General features: G+C 36.0%; 1 protein-coding gene across 1 annotated transcript; it reads right to left on the bottom strand.

Moving 5' to 3' along the window:
- Window positions 1-7,836: 7,836 nt before the first annotated feature.
- On the bottom strand, window positions 7,837-13,220 carry LOC121412800. Its single transcript, XM_041605562.1, has 4 exons — window positions 12,466-13,220; window positions 11,584-11,747; window positions 11,025-11,290; window positions 7,837-9,635 (listed from the first exon to the last, which is right to left on the bottom strand). The coding sequence occupies exons 1-4, from the start codon at window positions 13,207-13,209 to the stop codon at window positions 8,044-8,046; spliced, it is 2,766 nt and encodes a 921-aa protein (XP_041461496.1). The 5' UTR covers window positions 13,210-13,220; the 3' UTR covers window positions 7,837-8,043.
- Between the last annotated feature and the right edge of the window lie 947 nt (window positions 13,221-14,167).

The raw sequence follows: 14,167 nt of genomic DNA, 5'->3' as shown, positions 1-14,167 counted from the left end.
GCTTACATGGAAAAATTTTGCATCATTAGCAAAGAAATTACCGTAAAAATATATTCACCTCCGTGTGAATTTACTTGATGAAGAAAAAATGGTGTCAACATACCTTTATTCTGATTATCTAATATCCTATTGACCCAAGAAATTTTGAGCGCATTACAAAAACTTTTTTATGTGTGTCATTTTTAAACCACCATTTTCATATTCATTATACATTATGTTTCTTTTAATTCGATCTCTCTTTCCGCTCCATAAAAATTCAAAGAATATTTTTTGAAGGTTATCAAAAAAGCTTTGGGGTGGATCAGGTAAGTTACTGAATAGATAAACAAATTTTGGAAGTACCAGGGATTTCAGTATAGTAATCTTACCTAAAAGTGTCAAATTGCGAAAATTCCAAATTTTTAAAAGTTTATGGATTTCTTTTAGTTTAATATCAAAATTTAATGAAAAAATACTTGATAAATCACGTATAGGAACTTTTATTCCAAGGTAGTCAATAGTTTCATCAACCCATTCTACATTTAACTGTCTACATAATGTGCCTTTGAAATTACCTAACCTTACAATTTTACTCTTGTTAACGTTTATTTTAAGTCCTGAAATATTAGAATACTTTGTTAAAATATCAAAACAATTTAAAAGGTTACATTCATTGGCATCAAGATAAATTAATGTGTCATCAGCATACTGACTTACGCGTATTTCATGTCCATTAAGATGAATTCCCCGAATTTGTTTACTCTGTCTCAACATAAGACCTAATATCTCCGCCCCAATTAAAAAAAGATATGGGCTAAGGGGGCAGCCCTGCCTTACCCCTCTTTGGAGATTAAACACTTTAGATGAAAAACCGTTCTTTTTTATGCAACTCTCGATGTTTGTATACATAAGTTTAACAAAAGATCTAAATGTGCAACCAAGACCAAATTTGTTCAAACAAATATCTATAAAATTCCATTCAACCGTGTCAAAAGCCTTCTCGAAATCTATTGAGAAGACAATACCATTAGTTTCTGTCTTTTTACATAAGTATATTGAGTCTAAGAGTAAACGAATATTCTCACCGATGTATCTATTCTTTAAAAATCCAGTTTGGTCCCAATGGATAATAGAGGGTAGAACTTTTTGAAGTCTTGAAGCAATAATTTTAGCCAAAATTTTATAATCGGTATTTAGGAGTGAGATTGGACGCCAATTTTTTAAATAAAGATTATCCTTGTCCTTTTTTTGGTAAAATAGTTATTATTCCTCTTTTCATAGATGGGCATAGTTCACCTAACGTGTAGCAGGTATTAAATACTTTGCAAATGAGTTCTTTTATATCTTCCCAAAACATCTTATAAAAATTAACAGGTAGACCATCGGTACCAGGTGTTTTGTCACAAGTCATTGACATGATTGCATCGTAACATTCTTTTTCTAAAATACAACCTTCACATAACCCGACTAAATCTTGCCCAATTGTAGGTATATCCAGATTATTGAGTACAGTTTTTATATCATTATCTTCTATATTATTCGAACCGTATAATGTTGCATAGAAATTCTTTTCTTCTGATAGTGTATCTTTGGGTTTGGTAATAGTCATATCACCTTTCTTCAACTTCTGTATATGTTTTTTATCAAAATTTCTTTTTTCTAAATTTAAAAAATAACGGGAGTTTTTTTTCTCCCTCCGATATCCATGTGGCTCTAGTGCGAACCATTATTCCCCTTACATGTTCCTCATGCATACGATGTAACTCAGCTTCCTTACATAATAGCTGTTCCTTTATAAAAGAGTCATCAGGGTTATCCGACAATGCATCTTGAATGTTTTCCATGTCTTTGAGTATACAGTCATATTTGGTTTTTATATTTTTTTTATGATTGGAAGATATAACAATACATTTTTTTTAATTTCATATTTCAAATATTCCCAAAGCTTATGAGCTTCCATATCTTTGTTTTCCTCAATAACTAAATTTATAGTTTTTTTCAGTTCTGATTTATAAAAAGGGTTTAATAATAAAGAAGTATTCATCTTCCAAAAGCCTGGGCCCCGTTTTGGAACCCAACGTTTGACGGACAAGCTGATAGCTGAATGGTCACTTCTGTAACCGTAATGTATGTCAGCACAATCTACAAAGGCTTTCAGTGTACTAGATATAAGAAAATAATCAATTCTACTTTGGGCAGACATAGAACGCCATGTAAATTTAAATTTGCAAGGGTTCATATGGCGCCATATATCTATCAAGTCCATGTCTTCTTTTATTAATTCCATAAGAGTAAAACAATGAGGGTGATGTTGGGTATGGTTAGGGTAACGGTCCATGTTGGGGTCTTGAACAGTATTCATGTCTCCACCTATAATAAAAGGTTCTTCACCAAACTGTTGCATCATGGATTGTAAATTTTCAAACATTGCTATCTCATCTTTGTTCGGACCATATACATTGAATCACGGTGAATTTTGAGTTGCCATATGATACATTTAAAAGCAAAGTACGACCAGATTCATCTCTATGTACTGCTTGTACAGTAATACCTGAAGTCGGTTTCAACAAAATGCATACCCCTGCACTATTGGATTTTCCATGAGAGAAGAAAACTTTATATCCCCATTCATTGGACCAAATTTTTTCACATTCAACCGTGCTATGGGTTTCTTGAAGAAAAAACATTTCGAATTCAGTATTTCTTAGCCAGTCAAACACACATCGACGTTTTAGGTTATCACCAAGGCCTCTTACATTCAAAGAATATAATTTCACTTTAAGAGCTTCACCCATAATGCCTGCTGAATGTCACTGGTGAATTAAAAGAGAAGCTTATACACAACTTAAAACTACTTATACACCAAAATATCATTTTCAGACAATGCAGACTTATGCAAATTGTCTGAAAGGGGCAAATCATACTCACATTTCACCTCAGTGATAATGTGATAAACAACAGTTTATTTTACTCGAAAGATATTACTTTCACTGTTACAATGAGCGTAGATTTTGGCAAAATTATGATATTAATAAAAAACGTAAATGATAACCATCTCCATGGATCAGAACTGTTTAAGTTTACTTCGTATCCGATTGATCGCGCCTGGTTTTCAAAGGACCTGATGCATCTTTTCCTCCTTCTTTGTACTTAATCACCCTTGGCACTGACCATGGGATAAATGCAAAGTATCCCTTCTCTCTCATTTCTTTTACTATTTTCATAAGACGGTGGTGTTGCTCTCTGGTATCCTTATGAACGTCGTCTGAAATGAAGATACGCTTTCCATTGATTTCAAGATTCTTCTGCTGTGAAGCTGTTTTCAGCATGAGCTCACGGTCTCGGTAGCGAAGGAACTTCACGTGAATAGGCCTCGGTCTCGCGGTGTGGGCGGTAGGTGGGCGTGTTCGTGACGTCATCGGGGTACGATGTGCTCGTTCAATTTCCATTGCTTGCGGGATCCCCATCTTGTCGCGGATCAGCGAGTGGACCATCACATCAACTTCATGTTAAGGGTCATCAGGTCATGTCATCAAAAGTCACCTGGAGGTCACGATGCACGCGTACGCGCGCGTCAAAATTTCAAAATGCTCAAAATCACTTTTTGACCAAAGTAGAATACGTTTCAGGTCATTCTAAGCATTTTTAAATTTTGCGCGCGCGCACGTATGCGCGCGCTTCCGCGCGAAACGCCTTAACACAACGCAGAAACACCGTTTTTTACATCTTTGCATTGATAATAAAATTCTGAACAATTTGATACCTTGATCAACCTTCTACGACCATTAATGACGAAATTAACACCCGTTGAATTTTGCAGCACGTGTGCGCGCGAGCTCTCACTATAGGCCACATATGGGCAAAAACATGCCTATAGAAAATTCACTGTAGCTCTTTAAATAGTCCGTTGACCCCCAATTTTTTTTCATAAATCGATAGAGTATGAGTTGTAGATTTGATTTCATGTCACCATTGTCCCTAAATTATATCATGACGTCATCAAAATGGCGCCTAAAGTAAAAATGTCATTTTTTCAAAAATGACTTCATCAATTTTATGCAAATTTGGTTGTAATTTCCTAAATATAGATTGTTTTTCGCCCAGATTTTGATATGTTGTAGTTTAGAGGGTACTTTTTCTCTTAGTACCCATGAATTTTCGTTTTGAGAAACGCATCATTGCGTAAAACAGCGATAAGAAGAGGCATGTCATTTTTCCTCATTTTGCGTGTAATCTCTATGGGACATGACTTTTTCCCAAAACTACATTCGACATTCCTCTATTTCGTGAGCCATATCTCCATTTTTTCATGTCAGTTTTCCCTGATCTTTTAGTATTTTGTAGCTGAGATTCTAAGCTTTCAGAAATGTGCCCTCTATTTTTTGATCAGATGCCAGGATCATGCCCGTATTTCGCTTGCAAAATATGAATTGTTATTCTCAAATCAAATTAAAATCTAGTTATTATTATTTCTTGTATATTCATTCCTTCTTTTATGAAAAAAAACCTTTAAATACATATAAAACAAAAAAATGAGGAATAAGATATCAGCACACAATATGGGGATTACTTCCCGTAAACGATAAGGTTGTTAATCGACGATCTATGAGATATTATATAAAAGAAAATCATTCTAACAAGAGGGGATAACGTTTTAACAAGTTCTTCGGTACTTTAAATTTTCAGTGTACCAAGCACCATTTGTAATATATTCAGCATTTTTTTTATTAGTTACAATTCCAATAATCTCAGTGGCCTAAGATATATTTTCTGGGGTTATATTGACCCGTTAAGTAAAGAGAGAGAGAGGATTTATGTGATCAAGAAGTGATAAGATAGGAAAAAACTGATTTGAAATGACTGAAAGAGAGACAGGCAAAGAAAGAAGAGCCCCCTCCCACACCCGTACCAGAGTTACGGAGTTAGGCTGTCCCGTCGGTGGATTCAGGTCCATCAACATCTTGAGGTTTAATCTTTCCAGGGGGCAAACGCGTGTGTGTGTGTGTTTGAGTTTTGTCAGACGTGTCTCAATCAGATATGATTAATTACGTCTGGGACCGACCTTTAACGTCACCATCCGAAAGACGTACCAGGGCTCGAACCTCGAACCTCTGCATCAATTTGTAACTTCCCCACATAGCTTGGATTACAGGCGCACGCCACAACGCCCAGTCTTTAAATATGGTGTAGTCTTTGCTCTAGACCCATGCAGTTATTTCAAAATAGGAAATTACTAGAAACGATAAAAACAGACAAACAATATTAACAAAGACGCCACAATATCATTGATGTAGAATAACGTTGTTGTTGTTGTTGTTATTTTGGGTTTTTAAGGCACGTACCATTCAGATCTGAATATTTACGCCTTTTATTGACATTTTTGTGGTATGCCTCATCACAGGGTTTTATATTTTGGGAGATGCTGGTGTCTAAGTTTTTAGATTAATCTTTTGCTTAATTTGTATTTTAAGAGAACTGGATGTGGGGTAAAGACAACTCTCTAAACCCAAGCATTTTAACTGGGTTTAATTTTAAAGATTGGTCTTAGCTTTGATTTTTTTCAATATTTGTTTATCTTATAAATAGCTGGGTCTAGACGAAGGTCTAAGCATAATAATAATGTTATTCAACAGGAATAAGAATATGACAAAGTCTATGACAAAGTCTTATGTTTTTAAGATTGTTTGAATTAATTTCTAAATGACTGGGTCTGGAATAGAGACAACGCTCTAAACATGTGCTTTTGTACTTGGTCTTAATTTGGAGGATTGTTGGTTCTTAGATTCGTTGTTGGGGGTTGGGTTTTATTGTTTTTTTTTATTCTTGAAATAATTGTGTCTGGAGGAAAGTCTACAATCGATCTCCATGTTATTCCACAGTAGTTAGATTATTTGGTATTTGTTTTAGACAATTTTATTTTTAAATAATAACCAAGTCTGGAAAATGGACGTTTTCTTTGCAAATGCATAATTACAATGTTTTGTAGGGGTCTTAGTATTATTATACAAAAGAATCTGGGTGTGGGGTACAGACATATTTTTTACTGGGTGTAACTTTTGAAAACTGGTTTTAGATTTGATTTTCTTTTTTAATTCAATTCTTAGATAACCTGGTCTGGAGGAAAGAGTACGTTTTACAACTCATGTTATTCCAAGAGAATATGATAGGGTCTTATGTTAGAAGATTTTTTTTCGTAATTTTTGTAATGATTAGGTCTGAAATAAAGACAACATTCTAAACCTCTTTTTAAAAACATGTTCTTAGGTTCAAGGATTGCTTGGTATTAGATTTGGAGTTATTTATATTTTTACTCTTAGCCTTATTTTGAAAAACAAATGACTGGGTCTGGCTGAAAGACTACGCTATATGTCCATGTTTTCCATGAATTTTGTGCTATATGAAGGCATTACTATAGGGTTTTAGTTTTTAGTTTTAAATAACCGGGTCTGGAGAAAAGACTATGCTTGATTCTCAATTTACTCATAGCGCGTATATTCACAATATGTTCAGTATAATTTAAAACAACAACAAAGTCTTTGATTCCACCAGTTTTAATTAACTGGGTCTGGAGAGAAGACTAGGCTCGATTCTCATTTTTATTCCACCGGAACATCATTATCGTATCTTAGTTTGGACTTATATTATTATTTTTTAAACAACCGGGTCTGGAATAAAGACTTTGGATTTATATTATCATTTTTGAAACAATCGGGTCTGGAATAAAGACTTTAGGCTCATATGATTATTTTTTAAACAACCGGGTCTGGAATAAAGACTTTGGACTTATATTATAATTTTTGAAACAACCGGGTCTGGAATAAAGACTTTGGGCTCATATTAATATTTTTTAAACAACCGGGTCTGGAATAAAGACTTTGGATTTATATTATAATTTTTGAAACAACCGGGTCTGGAAAAAAGACTTTGGATTTATATTATAATTTTTTGAACAACCGGGTCTGGAGAAAAGACTTTGGACTTATATTATCATTTTTGAAACAATCGGGTCTGGAATAAAGACTTTGGACTTATATTATATATAATATAATATAAATATATATTATATATATATATCAAAATATATCAAAGATAGCCTTTCTTCCCATAGACCAACTCGCCCTAATCTCCGTTCATCTAAAGACCCATATTTGCTTGCCATACCCAAAACTCGTACAAAATCAGGTGATCGCACATTCAGTGTTACTGCTTCTAAAGAATGGAACAACATACCCACTTTCATTAAATCATCAAACTCTTCAGATCAATTCAAGAAACTTCTAAAAACATACCTCTTTTCTGATTAATTTCTTTTGAATGTATTTTTATTGTAATTATTATGTACTCTTGTTTAAACTCGTTTGTAAACGCTGTGATATAGTTAACTATGGAGAGCGTACTAAATGCTAGTTATTATTATTATTATTTTTTTTTTTTTAAACAACCGTGTCTGGAATAAAGACCTTGAATTTATATTATAATTTTTGAAACAACAGGGTCTGGAAAAGACTTTGGATTCATATTATAATTTTTTAAACAACCGGGTCTGGAGAAAAGACTTTGGACTTATATTATCATTTTTTAAACAATCGGGTCTGGAATAAAGACTTTAGGCTCATATGATTATTTTTTAAACAACCGGGTCTGGAATAAAGACTTTGCACTTTTGTGCTATATGAACGCATTACTATAAGATTTTAGTTCAGAATGAATTTGCCCAAAATCCCTTCAAATTTATTACATTTGTGGGTAAAGTCATTATTACATTTGTGGGCGATCAAAAATTATTACATTTGTGGGTAAAGCGCATTATTACATTTGTGGGTGAAATTATTACATTTGTGGGTAAAGTGTTATTACATTTGTGGGCGTTATTACATTTGTGGGTAAAGTGTTATTACATTTGTGGGTGCAACAGGGGGGAGGGGGCAAGAAAGCTAAAATGGGTTTAGGTCTTTTCAAGGGAAACAAAATAATTTGTTTTTGATACTCCCTTTAACGTTTATTTTATTAATAAGTTGTTATATACATTGTGAATATGATAGGCTTGATATGCATAGTGAATGTCTATATAATTAGCATTCCAAATTCGCTTACCACTACACGTTGGTTCATGATAAAGATATGTCCTGATAACGTGTGTGCCTTCATCATAAACCCGATACGAAGTGTCTTCCTGGATGAACTCGGTAGATGATCTGCCACAGCTTTAGCCACTGTTTGGTCTTGACTCTCATATGCTACATCAACAATGAAGTCATTATCACTGCGTTGTTTGGTTAGACGAGATACGATATCCAATCCGACCTCCTTCTGCTGTGCTGAGGTGAAGTACAGAAGCTCCTGGAATTCTCCTGATTTTCCAATGATATCCTTCATTAACTTGTCGTATTCGCTCCTGTCTGAATTGTGGAGAGATGCTAGATACATCCCTGATAGATACTCCTGAAAGAGCTTATGAGGAAACTGCATAAATGTGACTGCTAAATGAAAACGGTGTCTTCTCTCTCTCCTCGAAGGGGTTTGGGTTTGCTTAGTGAGCACTCCGACTTTGCAACCTGTTTCCAAAGATCCCGGCCAGCGCTGGAATTCCTGTTCAGTGAACACCAGTCTCCTCTCATGGAGTCCCCGCAAGGCAAGACAACCGATATCAGTCAGATGACACAGAATCTCCTTACGTTTCAAATCCAGTTCTCTGCCAATGTCACCTGCAGACGTATCACGCTTGGAAAGATAATGATCAACCAAAAATTGGACCATCTCGTCGATCAGCTGAGAGAAAGTTTGCAGTTTGGACATTGCCTCACGGCGTTCGTCGTCAAAGTCTTTCCACATAATACACAGCATTGCTGTGTATATTGGGAAGGGGGCCATATTCTCTCTGATCACATCGTTGTTCAATATGAATCGATTCAAATCTTCAGATGAAGTTGTGTCTGGATGGAAGAACTGGGTGATGTAGGAGGAAAGATTTTCATAAGAGAAACCTTCCACGGCAATGAAGGCATAAAGCTTTCTAAGCTCTGTAATCTTCCGTATCTCATCTGATCTCCATCGTCTTGATGTGATTAGTACTTTCCCTGACTTGAACAGCCGATTCAGGATGATAAGGGCGATTTGGTAACAGCTATCAAGATCGCCAGCTAACTCGTCAAAACCGTCCAGAACAAGAAGGACGTCTTTCTGATGGGAAAAGACATACTTGTTTAGCTGCATGGCTGTAACCTTGATGTCGTCTGGGAGGTAAGACATTATGATCTCTCCAATGGTCTTATCCTTTACTTCACGAAGGAGGACGAGAAGTACCAGTCTGAATTCTTCGTAACCTGCTCCATGAATCCAGTCCCAAACGATCTTTGCACAGAGAGTTGTCTTCCCCACACCGCCTTCACCTTCAACAAACAAACGTTGAGGAAAGACTCCGTTTACCTTTGTCTTGAGTAGGTCTTCATAGAGAAGCGGTGTCATATCCTTTGTTCCCTTATCTTCTTCCATCAACTTCAGATTTGTGAAAATCCGTTTAAATTCAAGTATAAGCTCACTGTTAAGTGGATCGGCTTGAATTTGACAGTGGTGAATAGCAGAATATTTCTTGACCTCTTTGATGACCCGTTGGAATTCCTCTTCTGTCAGTGATATTATGTGATCTCCGACCTGACCTGTGATGATAATAGAAAATAAAGTATCTCAACTATAAATTAATTTCCTTCCTTTATTAGTTTTCACTCAATGGATTTGAAGAAAATGTTTTGTGTCAATTTGATATTTTATATCGCTTTTGGAAATATCTTATGCACGTTTTCAATGTTTTTTCAATTAATATCCTCGCCACATTATGACCTAGAATGAAGAGCAACTTCAGTCTCTTGTAATTATTAGTATTATTCTAATTTTTGTCTCACCTGCATAGCTGAGTGAGACTATAGGCATGATAGGCGCCGCTTTTCCGACGGCAGCGTCAACATCAAATCTTAACCTGAGGTTAAGTTTTTGAAATGACATCATAACTTAGAAAGTATATGGACCTAGTTCATGAAAATTGGCCATAAGGTTGATCAAGTATTACTAAACATCTTATCAAGGTCAAAGGTCATTTAGGGTCAATGAACTTAGACCATGTTGGATGAATCAACATCAAAATCTTAACCTGAGGTTAAGTTTTTGAAATGTCATCATAACTTAGAAAGTATATGGACCTAGTTCATGAAACTTGGACATAAGATAATCAAGTATCACTGAACATCCTGCATGAGTTTCATGTCACATGACCAAGGTCAAAGGTCATTTAGGGTCAATGAAATTTGGCCGAATTGGGGGTATCTGTTGAATTACCATCATAACTTTGAAAGTTTATTGGTCTAGTTCGTTAAACTTGGACATTAGAGTAATCAAGTATCACTGAACATCCTGTGTGCATTTCAGGTCACATGACCAAGGTCAAAGGTCAATGAACTTTGGCCGAATTGGGTGTATCTGTTGAATTACCATCATAACTTTGAAAGTTTATGGATCTGATTCATGAAACTTGGACATAAGAGTAATCAAGTATCACTGAACATCCTGTGCGAGTTTCAGGTCACATGATCAGGTCAAAGGTCATGTGAGGTCAATGAACTTTGGCAATGTTGTTTTTTTGTTGAATAACCATCATATCTTTGTAAGTTTATTGGTCTAGTTCATAAAAAGTGGACATAAGAGTAACCATGTATCACTGACGATCTTGTGCGAGTTAGAGTAGTTTTCAAAGTCAGCACTGCTGCTATATTGAACCGCGAGATGCAGGTGAGACGGCCAGAGGCATTCCACTTGTTAATATGAATGAACCTATTACTAAGATTATCAGTACCTATTATCATCATTACCTCTAATGATTATTATACCAATATTATGGAAATATTATTTTCGTTATTTTTACAATAGCCTATTGTTCTCATTATTATCAGCCTTACAGTCATAACTATCATTGTTCAAACTATTATTATAACTTTTATCTCATTAACATTATGATCATTTCTCTACACAGGAGTAGTGTAGGTGGTGGTAATTACCTTTCTGTAATTTGTTGGCGAGCTGTACGAGATTGATGTCTTTTAACTTGTTGGATAGTATCTCCCTCGCTTCATCTTGTAGTACTGTCTTCAGCCATTCACAAAGCATCTTATAGGTAGCTTGCATTATGTTTCCAATGTTATCTCTCTCATATCGACTTAGTTGAGCCTCAGTGAATCCTAAAGCTAGTCCAACCTTCCTGAAGTCTGATGGATCCATTCCGTCAGCAAGGAAATGGAGTTCAAACTCAGTTAGATTACCCGGTCTAAATGATAATTAAAGACACCAAAGAAGATATGTGCATGCTTATAGATGATCAGAAGCATGTTTAAAGTTGTTTCAATAACGCTGAAAGTTTGTCATATTTTCTAATATCATGAAGGATTTCATAATAAATACAGTTTGACAGTTCGCAGAGAAAAACTAATGGGAAAGAAAATATGCTACAGCTAGCCATGCTTGCCGGAGAACCGATATACGGTAAGACTCTTTCGATATTCTTTAAGATTGAAACCGTCGTGAAAATATTTCAAAACGATTCATTTTCAATTTGCTTACTTGGTGTTTGGACCGGGGTTTTGCTCCACGTCACCAGACCTCAGTAGAAGGACGTTGGCCATACCAGAACAGAATAAATTCCTTTGTATTTCATCTGCGTCTCCAAGAGATGAACGTGATCTACTGCCTGTAGAAATTGGTGTTCCGTGAAACCCTGCGATCTCCTAAAACGAAAAGAAGGACATGTGACAGAAAGACCCTTCAAACAATACACCGATTACTTTACAAATTGTAATATAGTTTTATCAAATTCATATCTTTCCGATTTACGGGTCGTGTGGTCCATTGGCTAGAGCATTGGATTCATAATCGTAAGGTTGTGAGTTCGAATCCCAACTCTGCCATTGTCTCCACTTTGATAAAAAAAGGCCCGAGAGTGATATCTGTCGTCTATAACGTCAGCCACTATGACTGATTAACCTAGACGTAAAATGTTTAATAGGTAATTGGTTATATACCAGCTTGGCGTTTACCAGCAAAATGCTGTCCTGCCGAGTTCCTACGGGAGTTACCACAAACATATCTAATATGTCAATGAACATGAAAACAATAACTTTGTTTGATTTTTGTTCGAAAAGTTGCTCTGCCTCATTATATATTTATTTTATCGGAAAATTCAATACAGTGTCCAGATATCAACATGGTTTAATATTGTGCTTTTTGTATCAGGATTTTTTAAAACCAATCAGAATCCTCACACACGCTATATGTTGAATAATTTCTAGGTAAACGTTTTAAAGATAAATGGCTATAAATTGCTTTTGCGAGGCAAACGTTTATAGACATTTTTCTTGTTATGGTAACGGTGTGTTCCAACTTATTCTTACTGAGAAAAGGATGGTTCTAGAGAGAGACAGTTTTCTTTTTGAATATCAGACATACCCTCATACACAATGTGTGCTCAGCTTTGCCAGATTTATCCAGTTCAGAACTAGGTGAAAATTGGCCATGTATCCCCGGCGGTAAAGAATTTGATGTTTCTTTCTGGTCATGCTTGCCGTCATCTTGATGGCCAGCGACGGCTGTAGCTACCTGTGAGAATGACTCCGATGTACCATCAGGTTGGTCTGGCTCACTTATCTGAGTTGAATCGCAGAGGCTAGTAGGAGATAAGCCATTAATGGTTATATATCTCATGTCTAACTCGTCAAGGTCACAAGGCTCTGGAGTCTTTGTGTCAGAAGGATCAGAGACAGGAGTGGATTCCTTCCCTGTCGAATCTGTTGAGCAAGTTGAAAGGATGCGGTCATCAGCACACAACGATCCATGTTGAGCGATATCACCGGGGCTTCTGATATCACACGGAGATCCATTGACGGTATCACAACCAGGAATGGCCGCGGTCGACAGAGTCTCCGAACACACACCAATCTTGTTACTGCTGATGTTACTTGGAGATTCAGTTTTGGCGGTTTTCAGTTCTACATCACCAGAAGACGGAGGTTGTTGACAGGATGTACTGACAGCTTTGCTCCTTTCATCGATTAAAGAGCCATTGCTAGATGGATTCTGGCTATTGGCATTGGCATTTTCCTTTGATTGATCAGCTTCTTTCTTCGGATCATGGTGGCACCTCCTCAGAAAGGTGCCGATCCTGACACGCCAGACACTGAGAGAGACAGGCATGGTGACATCAGGAGACTGCGTGGCATTAAAAAAACAGAGAACGTACTATTGATAAATAGTGGACGCTATGAATTATTGATGCATTAAAAGAATCAGCATAAAATGCAAAGTATAATATCTTTAAAATATACACAGAGTGGCCGGTATTCGGAACTCTGGTTTAAAATAGTCTTAAGTTGGTGTTCAACTTTTTGGAGCCAGATGTTACGCCGAAATCAATAACTACATGATCAATCTATCATTGCGTTGTGACATTCAAAACATTGAAAATCATCTGGTAATGATAAATGAAATAGTTTTCTTTTACCTTTAAAACATGGGATAGATCCCAGTAAACTCAAAGTGAAGCATGATGAGAAAATGATATTTGATGCTTATAGCTTCCCATAGCTGTACCCTAGATTTAGACCATATTGTATATACATGTAAGTTCAACTGGAGTTCAAAATATGAGCCTATGTCTTGAGTTGTTTTTTCGAGTTTTTATTCATCGTAAATTCTCATTTCATTTTAAATAAAATGAAAATGAAGCCTTTTCATATAGCAAATGGTCATGGGACACACAACGTTATAAACATATGACAAATAATAAAACTAACTTGTGTGTCTGAATAAACTTGAAAGCACATTTAGGGCGAGACATATACGCTTAGAATAATGTTTAAAAATGTTCGTAAATTGTACACTAAAATTCAATTTTGATCAAGTGGTCAAGTTTACCACAACATATTCCCAACGCTTGTATTAGCATAGCTTGTGATAATGTAAGGGTGAGTCAACGAACAGACATGGTGACATGACGTCACGTTATCTTCGGTATGTTTTCCGCCTCATATCATGTTAGGACCAATAGTTGATTTGACAGGCTGATTGGAGTAGGTCGCATACATTCGTAATTCCGAAGCTTCGTAATTCCGAAGGTTCGGTTATTCCGAAGGTTCGTATTTCCGAAGGTTCG

The sequence above is a fragment of the Lytechinus variegatus genome, chromosome 4, assembly GCF_018143015.1.
Source record: "Lytechinus variegatus isolate NC3 chromosome 4, Lvar_3.0, whole genome shotgun sequence".
NCBI classification, from domain to species: domain Eukaryota; kingdom Metazoa; phylum Echinodermata; class Echinoidea; order Temnopleuroida; family Toxopneustidae; genus Lytechinus; species Lytechinus variegatus.
The sequence above is the reverse complement of the archived record's forward strand: the minus strand, read 5'-3'. Positions and strand labels throughout refer to the sequence as shown.